General features: G+C 37.2%; 1 protein-coding gene across 11 annotated transcripts in view; it reads left to right on the top strand.

Annotated features, from left to right (window-relative positions):
- Positions 1–22485, top strand: part of LOC131431197 (phospholipid-transporting ATPase ID) — a 133292-nt gene that overhangs the window by 84518 nt on the left and 26289 nt on the right. For 8 of the 11 annotated variants that reach the window (XM_058596770.1, XM_058596768.1, XM_058596767.1 and 5 more), the window contains exons 2-5: positions 2331–3137; positions 12712–12770; positions 12846–13058; positions 13134–13670. In XM_058596770.1, coding sequence (XP_058452753.1) covers positions 2420–3137; positions 12712–12770; positions 12846–13058; positions 13134–13670 — 1527 coding nt within the window. In that variant the 5' untranslated portion in view covers positions 2331–2419. The remainder of the gene's footprint in view (positions 1–2330; positions 3138–12711; positions 12771–12845; positions 13059–13133; positions 13671–22485) is intronic. The other 3 variants (XM_058596776.1, XM_058596775.1, XM_058596777.1) reach the window with 1 other exon arrangement.

Below are 22485 nucleotides of genomic sequence, written 5' to 3'. Positions count from 1 at the left end.
CTGGTTTAACACTTGCCCTTCTCGCACCGTATAATATTGTGGTCTCGACAAGTATTTGTAATCGAGTTTCACGTAGGTTTCGTCGTCCATGATTATGCAGTTCAAATTTCCAGCAAGAATCGTATTGTACAGCTTTCGAACCCTCGGCCTGATCGATGCTTCTTGTTTCGGACTACGTTTTGGTTGTTTCTGCTTCTTATAGGTTCGAAGATTCAAACGTTCTTTAGCACGAAGATCATTTGACTTCCAAGTGCCCACTTTTTTGGCCACATCCCGAACTGAAACCTCCTTCTTTTGCCTTCTTCAGTATACGTTTATCCAACTGAGGGTTAGCAGGACCCGTTTTCGGTTTATCCTCAAAGGTGTTATCCTAACCGAACTTCCTGATTGTATTTCGCACGGCTTTTTCACTTACTCCTTCCATTTTTGCTATCTTTCTCAGTGACAGTCCGCGTTCTGTGCACCATTTGTACACAATTTTTCGACGTTGTTCTGCTGGAAGTCCACGCATTTCGAAACAAATTAATGAAAACGAATAAACAACTGCACAAGTGGTTACTCTGAACCATTGCGAAATGGCAGCGGATTTTGGTTGCGTCCATACTTTCTGGGACAGTCTTTAGTACAATTTGAACCGTTCTAAGCGCTGCGAAACGTGAAGAAATCAAAACGAAATATATGCTTTTTGCATAAATCAATAAACCGCTAAATGTTCTGTGAAACTATATTTCGAATTATCCATGGCAATAAATTGCTGAACATATTCCTGATGTTCACATCAAAAGATGAAAATTTCATATGACGGAATATCACTCGTATTAAAACTTTTTTTCACTCGTATTAAAACTTTTTGTTTATGGAATACTCTGGTCGAGGGTGGAATTATCACTCGTATTAAAACTTCAAATGAAATATAATGTCTCTTATGATCTTGATTCGAACCAAACCAACAAAAAAATTATTGAAAATACATAAGTCGGAATTTTCTTTTATATGAATTCAAAAGAATAGTGAATCAATTTTTATGCGCAAGAGGTAAACTTCCAGAACTTTTTCAAGCTAGATAACAACGGGAAAAAATTGAATATTGTTACGTCATTTCCATAATTTTACTGACATGTCTAATTAGAACAGTAATCATTAATCTTTTCGCCATCGATTACTCATTTTTGAAAGTCTGGCTTCATAGGTTTGAACTACAAGCTGTTAATTTTATATAATTGTACGATTATAAGTACCCTAGAAACCAAATCTAGGGATTTGACCTCAGCGAAAAGTGGCATCACTGCACTAGGGTTTCTTCATATGTTGTTATGAGTAAGTTCGTCATATCAGGTTACTCATGTTTGCTTTTCTCTTGACATTTTACGAGTAATTTTTAATCTAAATTATAAAAAAACTAAAAATATGTTTTAAACTAGGCTTATGCGTAACTGTATGTTGGAGTTGTGTCAAAAGGAGGCAATACCCAGGTAACCAGTAAGCACTAATAATAGCATTAAAACAGCCTTTTATGAGCACAAAAAATGGTTATAGTTCTGTATCTACAATCTGAAAGCTCATTTGTTGTAAATTCATCAGAATTCAGCCATAAATAAGCATTTACTAAGTGCGATTGAGATACCAATTAGCGATTATTTACTGTCATATTGCGCAATTAGTATGCGCTTATTGGTTACCGGGGTAACTTTGGTAATCACGGAAAAATATTTGTTATCATTGTACATGTGAATGTGAAGAGATATTCCTTCAAAACGTCGCCATTTCACCCAAAATAAATATTTTCTAGAACAACACTTGACCAAAACGCCTTCTTTCAAAAAATTTAAAAAAGGAAAAACTAACTTTGGTAATCAGGGAAATAGTTCGTTTATGGTAATTTTCAGACCTTTGTGCCTGATTACTTCTATTCGTTAGAACCATTTACATTTTTCCTAATAATTTCCGATAAAAAGAATGTTCGAAGAAAGGAAACATTCTTAGGGAATGTTCATTGAATTCAAAATTGCAAGCCGAAAAAAAAAACACAAAAAAATTACCAAAGCATTTATAAATAATTCACACTCATTAGTGCTGTGCCATTAGACGGAACAAGCTTCTCGTTTTGGGAAATTATGCTCTTCTAGCGCAGCACCATCCACCAGTCTCTCGGGCAAAGCGAGAAAATGTAATGAGGATAATTAAAAAATTACTCTCGTCGAATCCTCCCGGTAGACGGTGGCACACATGTCGGTATGCGAATCGTGGCTGTCGGTGGTTGGTCGGTCGGCCAATAGATGATGAGTTGCTTTTATATTGACCGTTAATGAATCGTCTGCTTTCGCTGATAGCCGATAGCAGTGAGATAGAAAATATCCCGGCAAAGGAAAAGCGGCCCAAATGAAGAACAGTGTTGTGTTATAGTGAATCCGGCGGGAAAATGCCCATTTCGAATGCAACAACGGATTCGGTGGAGCTTGAGATTCTCGAAATACGACACGAGAGCAGCGATGAGGATGATCTGGACGCGCAAGGAATTCCACGACCCTGTTCGCCTCCGAGGCGGAAACGTTTCCGCCGGAATCGAAACAGTCGGCGGAAATCCAACTCCCAGAGCTGCGGCAGTCTGTACAATTTGTCCTCGATAAGACCCCTGTGCCCGCAGCGGTCCGAACCGAACGTCAACTTCTACGTCAGTGGTGAGAATGGGGGTGTTATCGATATCAACTTCCACGTAGAGGATAGCTCCAATACCCTCGACGACGCTCCGGTTTTGGAGAGCTGTGAGAGTATCGGTGGAATGCGAACCCGTAGTGCGAAGGGTGGTTCCGCTGGGACGGGAACCTGCTCCTACGTGAGGGATGGCTACGGCATTGACGGATGTGCCGGTGGTGCGATTGGTGGCACTGGTATTAGCGATGGTGTTGGTGGTGGTAGTACGGGTGGGGGAGGATCGATCGGGGCCAGTAGTGGTGGTAGTGGTTACGTTCAGTACGGTATCAAGGCCTCGATCGTGACGGTGCTGGAGAAGCTTGGCATGTGGAACAGTGCCAAGGTGACCAAAAGTCAAGTTCACAAAAGCGACACCAAGTCGTCGTTTGATCGCGGACAATCGTACATATCGAATAGAGCAGGCCGGTTGCGGTCGATATTCGGCGGTAAAATAATATGCATATGCACTTTAACTTTCATTCCAATTCAAATTTTTGTGTGTGTGTTTTCGCTTTCAGTTGTTTGTTTGCGCATGCGTTGTTTACTTATTATGTAGTCACCAGTTGAACTTACATGCACAGTCCTGCACCACACATCAGTATTTTTTGTTTAGAAATAATTCTAAGAATCGTAAATCAACTGTCTGCACATTACAACCAGAGAGAATGCATTTATGCATTATGGTGCATCGATTCACAAATATAAAACCGTTATACGTAATACCACGTAATATAATATTATATAATTTTATTTTTATGTATTTTTAACGAGGTGGTAAATCCAATTTCCTTTCAAATCTAATACGCCTAATTGTACAGAAGGCGCGTTAGCGGAAATCATCGCTACTATTAAGGGCCACATTTGGTTCAGAGATCATTTTATTTTCAGCATTTTTACCAACATCTACGATGTTGAAAGTTGAGAATAGCATTCGGGACGTGTTAATTGCGGTTGCTTATAGTATTTTCGTTTGGTTATAGTTATAGCGTTTCGTTGGTGGCACTGCACCGGTGACCGAATCGGAGCGACTAGACTACTCCGGTGCAACGTTAAAAAAAGGCATTAGTAAATGGCTTGGCATATGACTTAGTCTTTGTTTTCTACAAAGGAGTGCGGATTCAAAATACGAAAATAAAACCCGTACAAACAATGGTCAGGTTTTGAACGTCTACAGCACAAACAATTCTAAACAGCCTACTGCATGGAAATAAGTTCATTGTTTTCTTAAGATTCTTCAATGTGAGTGTGTTCACATTTAAAAAACTACAAGGATCAGCCCCATGGGGTTGTTCGAGCTATTGATGTGGAACAAGGCAACCAAAATTTCTAATGATCTACAATCAAAAAGTTCAATCAATCCGAAACAACACCGAACATCATTTGTCTTGATTTGCATTTGTTTTATGACCGACGAAATTACACCATTATCCCAAATATATGCAATTATATCTTTGTACATACTTGCGATTTCCATAATTATGCTTCTCTTCGCCAAGCTTGTGTTCAAATTTTTTATGCAAGCAGTTTTTTAGCGTTAAGTTTCTCTACCATTCTGCGATTTCGGTTGAAGCGATAAACTATTTCTCATTATCAATCGAGTTCATCTAATATAAATTAGAAATTAATCTTAAGCACTCAAAATTTATCCAAAGGTAGTTGTCAATTTCTCATGGGGAAACGACATAACATGGAATTCCGAGCTTGCATGACACAAGATCAGAGCATACCAATTAAGGGCTGAGGCCAGTGTGTTTTAGGGCGTTTTAAAGGGCTATTTTCACGCTTCAAATCTGATTTTCTCAGAAACGGTGACGAATATAAAAAAACCCAACAGACAATCTCTTAGAAATTTAGTTTAGATTATTCTGTGAAAATTTTAGAATGATTGTTTGACTTTAGCGGTCGGGGAAGTTTTTTTTCTGAAGGAAGAGTTGCATAGCTAAAAACGGCAACTTTCAACTTGTTTATTGAGAATCTCGCCTTCAAAAACATGGATCAAAAATCTATCCTGACAATGTCTAGATAATTTAGTTTAGATGCGATTAGTGCATAAAAACATATATGTTGTGGCGATGAAAATTAAGTGAAAATTATTTTTGTGGAGGTGAGTCGATTTCTATGTCGGCGCCATTTTAGTGCCTACATCACATAAAATCTTTATTGGATTTTATGTGGTGTAGTCAAACTTGTAACCGAAAATATCAAAACTTTCTTGGCCACCCGGCCACATCGAGAGCCATTTTACACATTTGAAGAGAAATGTAATACGCACAGCGAGCGACACGGTTTTACGCTAACAACTGGCATCAGCCCTTAAAGCTTCAAATCGTTTTATGGCACGTTTTTGTCCTGCTGTCTAGCAACAACCTACCTCTAGCATGCTAGGAATAGGACTGAAACGTTAGCTTTAGTTTCGTTTCTATTTATAGATTCGCGTGCTTCCAACAGCTTCGCTTTTGCATCGATTGACCAATCAGAGCGATGCTGCTCTCTTTGATACATCGCTTACTCCTTCAAAACCGTCGACTATGGCAGGGAAATCTGGTATGCTGGACATTTTTTGCAGACAAAATAGGACACTGCTAGCTATTAATCAACATTTCAATGATATACCATTCAAAATACATGGCTATGAACATTCAAATCAATACGTAGAAATATTTCCTATCAAATGATGAAATAATAATAATAATTGATACAAAACAGACTGAGCTGTAAGTGATTAAAACCTGACCACATTTCTACGTGTAGTTTGTGATTTGCACCCCTAATAAAGATGTGTTCCACATCAAAAAATCGCATGCATAAACCAAGAATCAGTATCGAGCCAATTTGCACTCTGTTCAGTTCGATAATGCCGTAGAGAAAATTACTGTGCTAGCAAGCAAGTGAGCCTTCTGCAGATTTATTTCATGCGCCGTTCGCCTCGTATAAAAGGCAACGCTTTGCATAGAAATTTCAATGTGTACGTTTGCGTTTAAATTGAGCCCCTTCACAAAACAAGAATCAGTATCGAATCGATTTGCACTTTGTGCGGTTCGTTAATGCCGTTAAAAACGTAGCTATATACATCAGAAACTGACCCCTTTGTGGGCTTGTTTTGAGCACCATTTGCTTCGCACTAGAGACAATTTTGTTTTTAAATTTCACTGCAGAAACAAAAAAAAGTTTCTATGGAACACAGAAACTAAAAGAGAAATGTTAGTAGTGATTTTGGTAACAGTTGTTTAGTTCTATGTCAGTTCGAATAGCCTCTTAGTCTTATATTTGTAGTATTCTTCTCAAGAATAAAGTCCACAGATTAAAATGCCATTTGGTATGAATAAAAACAACATTCGAACTTGTAGAAAACGTTACTTTCGAATTTGAGCATATACTGCATACCTATCGCTCGTATCCGTAATGTATTTATTTTACAGTATTGTGCTGTTTTTCTGACCCAAATACTGCGTACTGTTTTTTACCCTTACATGTGCTTTATTTAAATTTGTACTGTAGTTTCCCATTAAATTGTACTGTATTTTTCATATGCAAAGATAAGTACAGAATTTTAAATCTTTAACGCATCGAATTTCGATTCGCTGCAATACAAAACATCAGAAAGAACAGTGACAACACGTAGTGAATATAAATAGGGGAGACCGGGGCAAAAACGGTCAGCATTTTCACCGGCGTAAATTGTTTCCCTGGGCCAGTCCGTGAATTAGATTATGAGTGAAACATTTTTTATTCACTTAACTCAAAGGCAATTGCTAATGCCACCTAAAGGTTCAACATAAACCGCTGAGCAGACGTATAGTCAATGCTATTTGCAAAACACTTATTATACCGATGCGTCATTCATTTATTTATTTATTTTTATGTCATTACTGACGTGCCGATAGAAAACGAAACTAAGTGACGGTTTTCTGGCCGTCAACATATCGTAGTTATTTAGGCGGGTGTGGCTACCGGTTACCATATTGATCATTTTAAGATGATCAAAAGTAGTAATTTTCGCCACAATTTCCTTACAAGCAAACAGTAAATGGATTTCTCTTCTTTTCATCGTGGCTTTTTCATTATTAATTTTCGTTCAGACCGCGTCACAACAATTTCAACAACTTTTGTTGATTTAAAACAAAAAAATTGTCTCCAACATAAACAAAGAATACAATAAACCAATCATCGTCAAATACATTCGTTTATTTTAAAAAATGACTGTATTTTTGTGCAAAAAAGCTCGATGATTAATTCGTGCATTTTTTAGTAAAAAGAAAAACATTTCGAGATTATGCAATTAGCCATCAGATACAAATTTTCTGTTGTTTTTATTAACTATTATTAGATGAAATGCGTACTGCAATGTGTATATTTTTTTCAAAACTGATGTGCTGTATTTGGTTGATTTTTACACAAAATGTGCTGTTTTTCGTAAAAAAAAATATACGAGCGTTATGCATGCAGTATCCACACATAGCCGAAAAAGTAGTCTTTACCACGCATAAAGCAAAAAACCTGCTTACTGCTGCAAAAAAAAGTCCCTTTTTATTTATTTCATTTTACTAAATGAGCAAACTCACGATTAGCAACACCTCAAGCTACCTACCAGAAACATTTAGTAAATATTACAGTTTGTAGCATGTTCGAAAGTTGTTGTGTAGTAAGGTCTCTTCTATCGAAAAAACGAGACCCACATTTACCATTTACTACCGAAACTCAAACTTGCTACGTTTTTTTTTCATATAGTCCATTTTTTATGCGGGAAATTTCCTATCCCATAAAACCAGTGTTGGTGATCGCCGAAAATTTGACAGTAGCTGCTATATTGCTATCTATATTGTATACAACATTTTCAATCCTAGAAGATGCTACAAGAACTCTAATCTCTCAATGCATGAACCGCGATAGAATTTTTCTACATTTCTTCGCTCCACTTCATACTCTCAGTATTTCACGGCCCTTAAAAAATTTACAGTCTGATAATGATCGTTGCTGTGTAGAAGTGCAAGTGTGTGCAAGTTGACAATTATCGCAGAAAATCGAATCGATGAGATTCTCATACTAAATTGCAATCTTTCAAAACCCTTGTGCGGAGCTGTCAACTATCAACTGTCTGTATAGAATCGGATCGCGAAACGAGAATAAGTGATCGTTTGTTGCTTCAGAGAGGATCCCCACAGCAGCGTGCTAACCTTTGATTCTCAGAAATATCATGGAGATAAATTCGTTCTCGCACTGATGTCGATTCTATGTTAAATGAGCCATGCCGGGTTTTTGTTGTTGTGATGATATCCGTCTCTCTTTGATGGGACTGATTCAATCTTGTGAAGAATTGCCAGTGAGTGTTCTTTGATACGATAAAAGCCATCCTTGCATAAAACACAAAAATGTTATAGAGTAAAATTGTTTGAACATCTATCACCAAAGCTAGATGTAAATAATTTTATCGGGAATTATACTGTGTTCATTTTTTCGGTTTACATCTAGTCTTCGATCCATTACTACGATAGCAGTTTATGTTGAACTGCTAATGTCACCTTGCAGTTCAACGAGAACTGCTATTACACTTATGAGTCGAATATGAAGCGTAAAACAGAATGAATTTAGTCACTTAGCACAAACCTTGAGGGTACCAGAACCCTTTTCTGTTTCTTCGTAACCTTGGCGATCAGACACGAGGTGAGCCATAAAAACTATATAGTTGAAGCAATATCCCAACGAAACCATTTTATGCAATCGTCACGATCCCGAGGTATAAGATTTTGAAAACATTTCTCACATACTAACGCCGCCAACCCAAGTAACAATTCTAATGCCTTATGGTTCTGATTATAAATTATAAGAGTTTTGAAATTAATTCTGCTATCACTACCAGTTTTATGACAACTATAATGATTGCCTTTTGACAAGTGATATAATTGTTTTTACCCGAACTAACAACTGAACTAAAAATATAACAACTTGTACTAGAATAAAACCATGCACACACCCTTTATATTAATTTCAATCATTCTCTTTAAAACATTATTGTCAGTTCAATATTTTCATAAATCTCAGTTTCACTCAGAGCAAATTTGATGATTCCTAAAGTAAATTTATGACACATTTGTTGTGGACTATTTGGTTTATTACTTCTTAGGTTAAGTGTAATTTGCATACAAAAAATAAAATCATGACCGCCATTTTAGTGTTTTATATCGTCAAAAAAAATTTCGAAATACAAAGACGAGGAAATATGATTCATTTTCAGAACGTATACACCAGTTTTAAAACAACGAAACAGATTTATACAAAAATGACGATGAATCACAAAAAATTATTTTCCCAAAACATGGAGACTTTCTCAAAAATCACGTTTGTTCCCAGGTGATAACGCTAGTTTATGTGGATTTTTCACTTTGCCTTATAAACTTTATGAAGAATAGTCCATTTGGCAAGAATATGCTCTTATAGTGAGTTTCAGTAGGCTTTCGTGGAGTTTAAAGTTTTAAGGTGAAATGTAGCGTCATAAAATGCGCGCAAAATTTTATCTGCTTCAGTTGAACGAACCGTCGCACAAAGCATACCAAGAAAAACGGACACATAGAAACAAGAACTTTTTTCAATGATTGAGCGCAGTGGGTTTACCTCTCGTTATATTGGCTTGTAAAAAAGACTGGACGTAATGGATTTTTGAATCCATCACACTTTGAATATATGATAATTCAATCGTTATTGTTAGTGATTACTCTTATACTAGAGCTATAAATCATTAGTAATTATGAATGACTAACATGAAGTTATATGTATATGTATTGAATAACTTGCTAACCATGTATATGCCTGAGCTTAGTTGCAAGCATGGATTCTTCTTCAAAAGAACGATTGAAGACAAGAGAACATTCAAGTATTTTCGATATCTTTGCCAGTAGTTCACCAAGCTCTTCCCGCCGATGAGATAGAATTTACGTAAAAGTATTTACGTAAAAGTATTTATTCATAATAATTGAAAAACCAATGAATTCCAATAAGTTTTCCATGCTGACTGGCTGGAAGCTGACTCTCAATTTTTATCACATTGTTTGTATCACAGGTTAATGAACGATAATACTTGGCTTGTATTCATTTCATTCAGTAGCTTGTCAATGATGAAGTTATAGTTTTATTATAAAAATTGCTACAATCTAAAATAATACCCGTTATACGATATTACACAGCCAAGCTTTATCGCTTCAGCAACATCAATGCATTGAACTCAACAGAATTGGACATTATTAGCATTATAAATGACAGTTACCTAGAAAATAAACGATACCCATTTTATTGTATTCAACTCGTTTTTATTTCAACACAAAACCCAATGCTGCATAAATTCGCGTCATTATTTTATATGTAATTTTTGCTCACGATATAATGCCACCGTGCCCACCGTGAATTTCTCACACCACCTCAATACGAAACAGCAGCGTGCAAGCAATAAAAAAAATGCGGAAAAGTTTATGTAAATTTAGTTATGATAAATTTGATTTCGAAAACTTAAGTGTTTTTGGTTTTTCGAAAATCGGTCGCGATTTTCGCATTCCGCTACATTTCACCTTAATCAGCCCGGTGGCAATAATAAGGCGCTCTAGCCAGTGCTATCGTAACTCAATGTGATATAAACAGGTGGGGCAGACCACATGGCTTGCTTGTGTTAGAAATCAAAACATTGTAAATAGTTCGGTATGATGACATACATGAAAAATAAACATGCTTTGATTCAATGTCAACTAGTTCGAACGGTGTGGCGAAAGTGAGCACGTGATTATAAGTTTTACTTGGCTTGCTAAAGAAAACTTCATTTCACTAACACAAACGAGTTGTGTTTGCCCCACCTGCTTCTATCACATTGATCGTAGCCAACATCTCGGGCCTTTGGGGCCTTCAAAACTAGCAAGTCAGTGAGAGCAAAAAAAACAAAATGAAGAAAAATACAACACATCATCGATTGTGAGAGTCAGTATTACAATTCGGCACCGCACATTTCATAACGATATCACAATTATAATCAAATAAATAAAAATCAACTTTGTTTAGACAACTCCCTGGTATTTAGCATCAACAAACTTTTAGTTATGTTTACATACTTCTTCGTTGTTTTCGTCTAGCAGATGGCTGATTTCAACACAAGATTTATGATGTAACATTAAGGACAGCTACAAGTATTATTAATATTAAAAATGTTACTTGGGTGACCTGCGGGGGATTCAATTTCGATTTATATATGTTTTAAAATTCTTAAAAAAACAAGCTTTTGTGCAGTATTGGAAACTTTAAGAACATTTTTTATGGCTCCGTAATAATCGAAAAGGTAAGGCGATTTGTAGTAAGCCCCTCTTGTCGCGAGATGAACGAATTCTTTACATACCACAACAAACCCCTGGAATTTTAATTTTTATAATATTCAATGATTCCATGCGATCCGGTCAAAATAGATATCCTGCATCAAAAATTTTTTTAAAAAGAAAATGTGTTATGTAATGTTATACAATTTTCAAAAATATTATCAATTCTTAGTACATGCGCTTGAAGTGTTGAAAAGTCCATAGGAAATGGAAGAAGCAGATGAAGTTTTACTAATAAAACGTTTACAAACTGGAACAATTGCTGGCGATGGAACAATTGCTCTGGTTCATTTCAACAGTACACTTTGTTGTATCATTAAACGTACAAGATCATAATTAATCCAAATTTTTTCTTGATATAAAGGTATAGCAGGATTGAATCAACATAAAAATTGCCAATATCATCAACTCAACTTTTGTTGACATGTAATAACTAGCCAATTTATTTCAATAACAAATTCAGCCAGAACAAATATTCTTTCTGTTTGGCTGGATCAAAATTTAGATTGAAATCAAATCAACATAAATTATATTTAAAAATCTACTAACTTTGAATAATTACATTCTCTAGAAGCCGATTATTATATAACATAATCCATAATCCACATAATTATATAACATAATCCTCAAAAACCGTATGCCTGTAATGTGAATCGAGACTACGCTATTGAAAGCGGTTCGATTAATTCACTCTGTTTTCAAAGAGCCTCTGGAGGATTCTAAATTAAATGCCCAAACAATCATCGCAATTTTGTCAAATACCTAGCATAGTGCTTTATATTGACAGATGCGAAAAATATTCGTGTCCCAATTCCGGCATTTCCAAATACCGACAAGAAAAATCCAAATTTTAGAAGAATGCACTTCATGTGGGAACTTATTCGTGCAACTTCTCCTACAAAAGTAATACCTAGTATTCTATATAGAACTGCAATTTGGAACAGTATCTTACTGGAAACGACCTATTATAGAGGTACTTATTTCAGCAAAATGAACATTCTATTCATTCCTGAGGCGGCAATTACAGACTCAATTTCCTAGGCCCGCATTAAGTGTACGACTCTCCCATATCGGGCACCGGATAACCACACTCTGCAATATCCTGTTTGATTGTAAATGCATCTTCACACATTACACCCAACACCATACGAACCTGAACATAGTTTTATGTATAGCCTAGCACTAATCGCTTTTATCGATCAAGGCAGGGGACGTTCGAATGCTACGTTATTCCGTAATGCAGTCGTCGTATAGTGCTCACGTTGGCTACCCTAATCCTGGCAGCTTTTTAGTTTGGAGACGTTTCACAGCATAATGCAATCTTGCCGCACTGACCTGAGCACTTTATAGACGGTTCTTTTGTCCGATCCCGGTGATGGATGTTTATTCTTTCTTAACGTAATATTTGCACGGCGTGGCTTACTTCCGCTGAACGTAAGTGCTCTATTAGAGTGGATAGAATCGAATCGATGAAAAGCTCTAGCTCCCCGTGAGGGCAATACATCGTACTCGTTAAGGTTTGCTACCCCATGGCTTTTCCAAATTCTGAAATTATTAAATTGTTTTAATCGTCCTTTTTATTTTATACCTCTGCTAGATAGCTTTTATTCGTAGGAAAACATTCATCAAAACGTTTTTTAACTTATCCGTTTTATTTTCCTTCTCCGTTTTGCAGAAAATGAACGTAGAATACGAGCCAACGATAGAGAATATAACACACAGTTTAAATATGCGGTAAGTTGAGATGCAACCCAGCAGGAAATTGACAACACATTTACACCATCTTTCTTTTGTTTCGGGCAATCACAGAACAACTACATCAAAACGTCCAAGTATAGCATTTTAACATTTCTGCCTTTGAACCTGCTGGAACAGTTCCAACGTCTTGCCAATTTCTATTTTTTATGCCTACTGATCCTGCAATTGATACCGGCAATTTCATCGTTGACACCGGTCACCACGGCGATTCCCCTGATCGGGGTGCTGATGCTGACGGCCATCAAGGATGCATACGATGATTTTGTAAGTGTTAGATTATGATAGTGGTCCCGTTGTACCTTCTCATTGTCTACATGTTGGATCTTGTCTCTATTTCAGCAACGGCACATGTCGGACTCACAGGTTAACAATCGCCGGTCTAAAACGCTCCGCCACGGTAAGCTCGTGGACGAGAAGTGGTCCGGCGTGCAGGTCGGCGACATCATCCGCATGGACAACGACCAGTTTGTCGCGGCGGACATTCTTCTGCTGTCCTCGAGTGAACCGAATGGGCTGTGCTTCATTGAAACGGCCGAACTGGACGGGGAGACGAATCTCAAGTGCAAGCAATGCCTCGTAGAAACGGCCGTCATGGGTAACCAGGAGGATCTGCTGTGGAAGTTCAACGGGGAGATCGTGTGCGAGCCACCGAACAATCTGCTGAACAAGTTCGAAGGCACCCTGACCTGGAAGAATCAACGGTACCCGCTGGACAACGAGAAGATCCTGCTGAGGGGTTGCATCATCCGAAACACCCAGTGGTGCTACGGTGTGGTTATCTTCGCTGGCAAGGATACCAAGCTGATGCAGAACTCGGGGAAAACCAAGTTCAAGCGGACTACCATTGATAGACTATTGAATTTTATTATTATAGGGGTAAGTTTGATTGTTGTGCCTGTACCGGGATCAGGACTTTGATTCTATTTTTCAACCAGTCATATTATTCATAGAGTTATTTACAACGAAAAGCGAATGCTGATTGCATGAATATTAATAGCCTTATATACATCACATCAACTAGAGCCATTCGAGATTGCACAGCGCATCTTGGTGATATGTATGATCTCACATGTACGCTATCATCTATCAATTGCATATTTGATACCGTTCTGCATTTATTATCCAGTGAATGGAATTCAAATATTTTCAATAACGTAGTTCAGAATGTGTATCGAGGCTATAAAACGGATGCCAAGCAAGAGCGATATTGAGAAATGCATCTACTATTTCCGTAGCGTAAAGTTTTCTCTTATTTCGACATTTTCGGGTGGAATTGTTCAATGCAATGGTTTGAGTAAATCAAACCACGCATATTAGGAGGCAGCACTCTTTAGCTGAACGCACGTAAACCCGGTAATGAGTACTTGAACTGCCATTTAATTGGTAGCAAATAAACTGGTTAAGCTCAAGGGAAACCAATTCGATTTATGACTGATTTTAAAAGACGGAGGATAAATTTTTGCATGCACTTATTGCCTTTCTCATACACTGGGGTCTCTTTTTACGCGGAGGATACGTACCGCATAAAACAGAACCGCGTAACTTGGGAAATCCGCGTAAGAAAAGCCGCGTAAAAAGAAACCGCATAAAAAAACCGCGTAAAAAGAGACCCCAGTGTATAGAAAGGCTATATCATCACTGAAAAAACCGACTTTTGAACCGAGGTCCGGAGGGCCGAATGTCATATACCATTCGACTCAACTCGACGAACTGAGCAAATGTCTCTGTGTGTGTGTGTGTGTGTGTGTGTGTGTGTGTGTGTGTGTGTGTGTGTGTGTGTGTGTGTGTGTGTGTGTGTGTGTGTGTGTGTGTGTGTATGTGTGACAAATATTGTCACTCACTTTTCTCGGAGATGGCTTAACTGATTTTCACAAATTTAGACTCAAATGAAAGGTCTCATAGCCCCATACAAAGTTCCTGAATTTCATTTGGATCCGACTTCCGGAGCTACAGGGTGATGTGCACCAAAAAGGGGAAATAATGCATTTAAAATGTGAAAAAATGTCACTCACTTTCCTCGGAGATGGCTTAACCGATATTCACAAACTTAGATTCAAATGAAAGGTCTCATGGTACCATACAAAGTTCCTGAATTTCATTAGCATCCAACTTCCGGTTCTGGAATTACAGGGTGATATGCACCAAAAAGGAGGAAATAATGCATTAAAAATGTGAAAAAAAATGTCACTCACTTTTCTCGGAGATAGTTTAACCGATTTTCACAAACTTAGATTCAAATGAAAGGTCTCATAGCCCCATACAAAGTTCCTGAATTTCATTTGGATCCGACTTCCGGTTCCGGAGCTACAGGGTGATATGCACAAAAAGGGGGAAATAATGCATTAAAAATGTGAAAAAAAAATGTCACTCACTTTTCTCGGAGATGGCTTAACCGATATTCACAAACTTAGATTCAAATGAAAGGTCTCATGATCCCATACAAAGTTCCTGAATTTCATAAGCATTCGACTTCCGGTTCCAGAATTACAGGGTGATATGTACAAAAATTGTGATAAAAATGTCACTCACTTTTCTCGTAGATGGCTAAACCGATTTTCTCAAACTTAGACTCTAATGAAAGGATTCATGGTCACGGTTCCATACAACGTTCCTGAATTCATTTGGATCCGACTTCCGGTATCGGAATTACAGCGTGATATGCACCAAAAATGTGAAAATAATGTCAACCTTTTTACTCGGAGATGGCTGAACCGATTTTCACAAACTTACATTCAAATAAAAGGTCTCATGGTCCCATACATAGTTTCTGAATTTCATTTAAATCTGACTTCCGGTTCCGGAATTACAGGGTGATATGCACCAAATATGTGAAAATAATGTCACTCACTTCTCTCGGAGATTACTAAACCGATTTTCGCAATCTTAGATTTAATACATCAAAAATGTGATAATAATGTCACTCACATTACTCTGGGATGGTTAAACCGATTTTAACAAACTTAGATTCAAATGAAAGGTCTTATGGTCCCATACAAAGTTCCGAAATATCATGCGGATCAGACTTCCGGTTCAGTAATTACAGGGTGATATATACCAGAAATGTGAAAATAATGTCACTCGTTTTGCCTTTCTCTATAGAAAGGTATTAGAATTGCTGGAAAACCGACTTTCGAACGGAGCCTCGGAGACCCGTAGGGTTATATACCTTTCGACTCAGTTCGACGAGATCGGAAAATGTCTGTGTGTATGTGTGTGTGCACTTTTAGAAGCTATTTGAACGCGCTCAATTTTCTCAGAGATGACTGAACCGATTTTAACAAACTTCGGCTCGTTTGAAAGCTACTGTCGGGCCATTGATCAAGTTCGAATGGTTGTGACTTTTGGTTCCAGATATATGATGGTATAAGTGACGTAACCGACAAAACACATTGATTTTTACCGCTTTTATATATATATATATATATATATATATATATATATATATATATATATATATATATATATATATATATATATATATATATATATATATATATATATATATATATATATATATATATATATATATATATATATATATATATATATATATATATATATATATATATATATATATATATATATATATATATATATATATATATATATATATATATATATATATATATATATATGGGTGCCAAAATTTTTTCGTTAAGTTCTAGTGCTCAAAAGTTTAAGCACCTCGAAAAAAGCCTTCATGCAAAATTTGACCTAAATCGGACATGCGTAAGGGGTGCTGCCCGGTGGTAAAGGTTTGACAATTTTCGTTCTTGAAAAAGCACCATAGGGAAAAATTGAAATTTCCAAAATCGAAAATTTTTTTTGATGCCGAAACTCTTAAAACTGCATGAAATATCGAAATTTAGTGTCATCTCAAAAAAAACTTTATTTTTTAAATCAACTTTCTGGGACTTAGAAAAATTTTCATATTTTTTCTAAGTCCCAAAAAGTCGACTTTTTCAAAAAAAATTTTTTTCGAGATGACACTAAATCTCGACGTTTCATGCAATTCTAAGCCTTTTGGCATCAAAATTTTTTTTTCGATTTCGAAAATTTCATGTACTATGGTGATTTTTCAAGATATATTAAAATTCCACTAAGTGGACTAAGAAGGCTTTTTTTAGATTAGCATCACTGTTCTCATACAAATAGGCAACGCAAATGTAAAGCACTAGTTTGGAAAAAAATGCTTACTGTGTGACATAAACACTGAAGCATGCTTTTGTGAACTACTCGAATCAATCTGAATCAATTGGTGTCAAAATTAGTGTCCGAAATTATTTAATAAAAGTATGAAATATATTTTCATGAGACTGTTATGAATGAAGAGAAAGGCATTATCACACCACTAGGTGGATTAAGAAGGGTTTTTAAAATGTTATAACTCGGAAAAAATAAAATGTGTTGACAAGAATGGCTTTTATCGTATCAAAGAACGCTCTCTAGCGCAACTCTTGATACGATTCAATCAGTACCATCAAAGAGAGACGGATATCATCTCAGCAACAAATAACAGGCATGGTTAATTTAACATGGGATGGACACAAGTACGAGAGCGAATATCTCTCGATGACCCCTCTGAGCATCACGAGTTAGCACGCTGCTTTGGGGATTCGCTCCGAAACAACAAACGGTCGCTCATTTTCGTTTTGCGTTCCGATTCTACATGGGAAGTGGATAATTGCGATAGAATCATTCTACAACTGTATGGCATCACAATCGCTACATGAACAATATTGGTGCATGTTTATGTATGTTGCATTATAACTCCAGTAATATAATTTAATGTGCTCTTACCAAACTTGACACAGGTGCTTCTTGCTTTTCAGAGGTTGCACAGTGGGAACAAAACAGGAAACCCGCAAAAAATCGGGAACCATGGAAAAAGGCAACAAACAAGAGTGTTTCTTATGTAAAAAAAATCCAAGAAATTCAATGGAATGTTTTTTAATGGCTGCACGAATCACCATCCTGCTCGTTTTACCCCAAATGCCCAGCAGTTTTAGGGTTTTCTGTAGTATTTGTTCTGTACCTTGAAAAGAAATCGAGTGCGGTCTACTAAAACAGCTTGATTTTATGTAAAAAATGTCTGGAAAGTCGAATGGAAGAGTGTACACTGGCACATGAAACGTTTTGGTGGCTATTTTACCCCATTTCCTCCATTTCATAATATCTTATTGTAAATCGTCCTTAAATCTCGGTAAAACTTATTGGAAGTTTACTAAATCTAGCTTATCTTATGTATAAAAGTCTGTAGAATCGAATGCCAGAACTTATACTGGCCGCACGAAACGTTTTGGTGGCTATTTTAACGCAATTCTTCCAATATGTGAAATTTTCATCTAAATCATCCTTAAGTCTCAAGCGACCCACGTTGAAAGCATACGAAAACTATCTTATATTATGTAAAAAATCTGAAGAATAGAATGAAAAAACCTACACTAGTCGAACGAAACTTCCTGGTGATTATTTCTCCCCAATTCCTCCATTTCATGAGATCCTTACTGTAAATCGTCCTTAAATCTTGGTAAAACTTCTTGCAAGTTCGCTAAATCTAGCTTATCTTATGTAGAAAAGTCTGGAGAATCGAATGGGAGAACCTACAGTCTCCGCACGAAACGTTTTGATGACTATTTTACCCCATCTCCTCCCTTTTATGGTATTTTATTGTGAATCGGTCTTAAATCATAGTGAAACTTGTTGGAAGTTTACTAAATTTATCTTATCTAATGTAAAAAAGTCATTCAGTAAAAACCATTCAAGCGAAGAGGTTGTGTTTCGATTGTACTGGCTCGTGAGTTAACGGCTGCTACCGAGACAATTCTAAGCTTCAGGTAGTTAAACTGCCCATAGCAAACGCAATATTCGGGGCGTTTCCCGACTGGAAAGCTAGCAACGAAGGCCATCCCGTTCATACGCACAGAGGTGTAGAGACACAGAGGTGCGAGAGCATAGAAGTGACGAGTCACAGAGGTGCCATCGCATAAAGGTGCGAAGACGAAGGGGTGCAAAGGCACAGAGGTGCTAAAGCAACCCAGTGCTGATCTACCAGGTACCAGAATTTGTACGCTGCGTAGGATCAAAAGAGACGGCATATATCGCGAGGTGCTACACTGCAAGCATCGCATTTGATCGCCACCAAGAGCAAAAGCACTGTACCTGGGGTCAGGTACAGGCAGCACAGCAAGTGCAGTGGTGTTCACAACGACGGCAGAGCAACTGAGATAGCAGTAAACGACAGAAGACTGCCAATTGGAAACAGCAAAAGACTGCCAATTGGAAATCGTTGGAAGAGCTTCACGTCGTTCTTCACGATAAAGGAACAGAGACATCAGCTACAAGGTAGATTTAATTTAATTTATTTTTTATTTCTTATATCTGAAATTTTACTAAACATAAGTTTTTATTTTGGTATTATTAATTTACAAAAAAAATTTAATGTAATGGATGATCTCATGGAAGATCATCCGAATCCGATTCCGGATACTAGTAAAAGTTTAAATACTCCGAGGGCTAAACATTATCCACAGGGTACCACTGGGCCATGGATAGTCTATCTTCGAAAAAAAGAAAAGATTTTAAACTTGATGCAAATTACAAAGGATTTGACATCACATTTCTCTGAAGTTAAAGAAATCTGTAAGGTTAATAGAGATAAAATTCGAGTTGTAGTTAACGACTTGAAACAGGCAAACGATATTGTAACCTGTAAATTATTTGCTATTGAATATCGAGTTTACATTCCATCGAAGGAGGTAGAAATTGACGGTGTTGTGACTGAAGCAAGTCTGACAGCAGATGATTTACTTAAAAATGGAGTTGGCCGTTTTAAAAACTCCATGCTTGAGGGAGTTAAGATACTCGAGTGCAAACAATTGTACTCAGCATCTATTGTCGATGGAAAAAAGTCTTATCGTCCCTCAGATTCGTTTCGCGTAACATTTGCCGGATCTGCATTGCCTAGCCATGTCTATATCGATAAAATTCGTCTTCCTGTTCGGCTTTTCGTACCGCATGTTATGAATTGCACGAACTGTAAAAAATTCGGACATACAGCTACTTACTGTAGTAATAAGTCCAAATGTATCAAATGTCAAGGGCCTCATAAGGATAATCTTTGCGATAAAGATGTTGAAAAATGTGTTTATTGTGGGGAAAGCCCTCATGATGATCTTTCAGTGTGCGCTGCATTTAAGCTGCGTAAAGACAAAATGAAGCTTTCTTTAAAAGCACGGTCTAAGCGCACATATGCAGAAATGCTCAAAACGGTCATACATGTCTCCCCTTTGGAAACCGAAAACGGTTTTTCAAATCTTGCGGAGCCAGAGGAATCTGACTCTGACGGAAATAGTGAAGATACCTCGTTTGTCACTCCTCAAGGGTCTGTTAAGAGGAGATTAACAAACCACAAAATACCAAAACAGACACCTAAAATTATACCTTCAAAAAAAGATCCCCGTGTTAAAGCTAAAAAGCCAAATTTAAAACCAAAAACTGTGCCTCCTGGTTTGTCAAATTCACAAACCAATCCAGGAACTAGCTCAAGAAAAGACAATAATCCAGTGGGCTCCATTTCACATTCACCAACAGGATTACTGAAATTTTCGGAAATTGTAGAATGGATTTTCGCTGCATTCAATATTTCTGAACCTCTAAAGACCATCATAACAGCATTCCTTCCAATAGCTAGAACTTTTTTGAAACAGTTATCAGCTCAATGGCCAGCTCTTACAGGTTTTGTATCATTTGATGGATAATTTATCATCCGCCGCAAATGATTCAATCACTGTCCTGCAGTGGAATTGTCGAAGCATCATGCCAAAACTTGATTCATTTAAAGTTTTGTTGCATAGTCAAAAATGTGATGTATTTGCTTTGTGCGAAACATGGCTTACATCAAACATAGCCTTAAATTTTAATGACTTTAACATTATACGTCTCGACAGAGACTCCCCGTATGGTGGAGTGCTTTTAGGAATTAAGAAATGTTATTCCTTTTATAGATTAAACATTCCTTCGACTTCTAGTATAGAAGTTGTTGCTTGTCAAATAAACATTAAAGGAAAGGACATTTGCATTGCTTCGGTATATATTCCTCCAAGAGCTCAAGTTGGACAACGACAGCTTAATGAAATTGTCGAAGCCCTTCCTGCTCCACGTTTGATTTTAGGAGATTTCAATTCGCACGGAATGATGTGGGGTTCCGTTTACAATGATAGCAGATCATCTCTAATATATAATATTTGCGACAATTTTAGCATGACGGTACTAAATATGGGTAGCATGACACGGATCCCAAGACCTCCTGCACGTCCAAGTGCATTAGATTTATCTCTTTGTTCGACTTCAATTCGACTAGATTGCACCTGGAAAGTATTTCCTGATTTACATGGTAGCGATCATTTACCAATCATCATCTCAATTAGCAGTAACAAAGGCATTGCTAATTCAGTTAATATTCCATATGATTTGACAAAAAATATTGACTGGATTAAATACCAAAGTAATATTTCAAGTGTCTTAACTTCAATGGAAGAGCTTCCCCCACTTGAAGAATATGACTTCCTCGTTTGTTCGATTCTGGAGGCCGCAGAACAAGCCCAAACCAAACGATTTCTTGGTCCATCGTCTAACAGAAGACCTCCAAATCCTTGGTGGGACAAAGAGTGCTCAGATGCTAAACACGCGAAACAAAATGCTTTCAAGACGTTTTTAAAACGAGGAGGAGGAACTCCTCAGAATTTTGAAAAATTCTTGGTTTTAGAAACCAAGTACAAGAACATACTTCGGGTTAAGAAATGCAGCTATTGGAGACATTTTGTGGAAGGTTTGTCAAGAGAAACCTCAATGAGCACTCTTTGGAATACGGCCAGACGAATGAGGAATCGTAACGTAGGAAATGAGAGTGAGGAGTACTCGAATCGATGGATATTTGATTTTGCGAGGAAAGTTTGTCCAGATTCCGTTCCTACGCATAGCATTGTTAGGGAGTCTTCTTCAAATGATGATTCCATTGATAGCCCCTTTTCAATGATGGAATTTTCCATAGCACTCATGTCTTGTAACAATAACGCTCCTGGATTGGACAGAATTAAATTCAACTTGGTGAAGAATCTGCCCGACCTCGCAAAAAGACGTTTGTTGGAATTGTTCAACAAGTTTCTTGAGCAAAATATTGTTCCACCTGACTGGAGACAAGTGAAAGTTATCGCCATTCAAAAGCCGGGGAAACCAGCTTCCAATCACAACTCATATAGACCCATTGCGATGTTGTCCTGCATCAGAAAATTGTTCGAAAAAATTATTCTACGACGTCTCGACACTTGGGTCGAGACTAACGGTTTGTTGTCAGATACTCAGTTTGGCTTCCGTAGAAATAAAGGGACGAATGATTGCCTTGCATTACTTTCGTCTGACATCCAAATTGCCTTCGCTCAAAAGCAACAAATGGCATCTGTATTTTTAGACATTAAAGGAGCATTTGATTCAGTTTCCATTGATGTTCTTTCAGACAAGCTCCACCAACATGGACTCCCAGCGGTTATAAATAATTATTTGCACAACCTTTTGTCAGAGAAACGCATGCATTTTTCACATGGCGATTTGGCAACAATCAGAATTAGCTACATGGGTCTCCCGCAAGGCTCATGCCTCAGTCCGCTCCTCTATAATTTTTACGTGAATGACA

This window comes from Malaya genurostris, chromosome 2 (genome assembly GCF_030247185.1).
Source record: "Malaya genurostris strain Urasoe2022 chromosome 2, Malgen_1.1, whole genome shotgun sequence".
NCBI classification, from domain to species: domain Eukaryota; kingdom Metazoa; phylum Arthropoda; class Insecta; order Diptera; family Culicidae; genus Malaya; species Malaya genurostris.
Note: the sequence above shows the minus strand (reverse complement) of the source record. Positions and strands in the feature narration are given on the sequence as shown.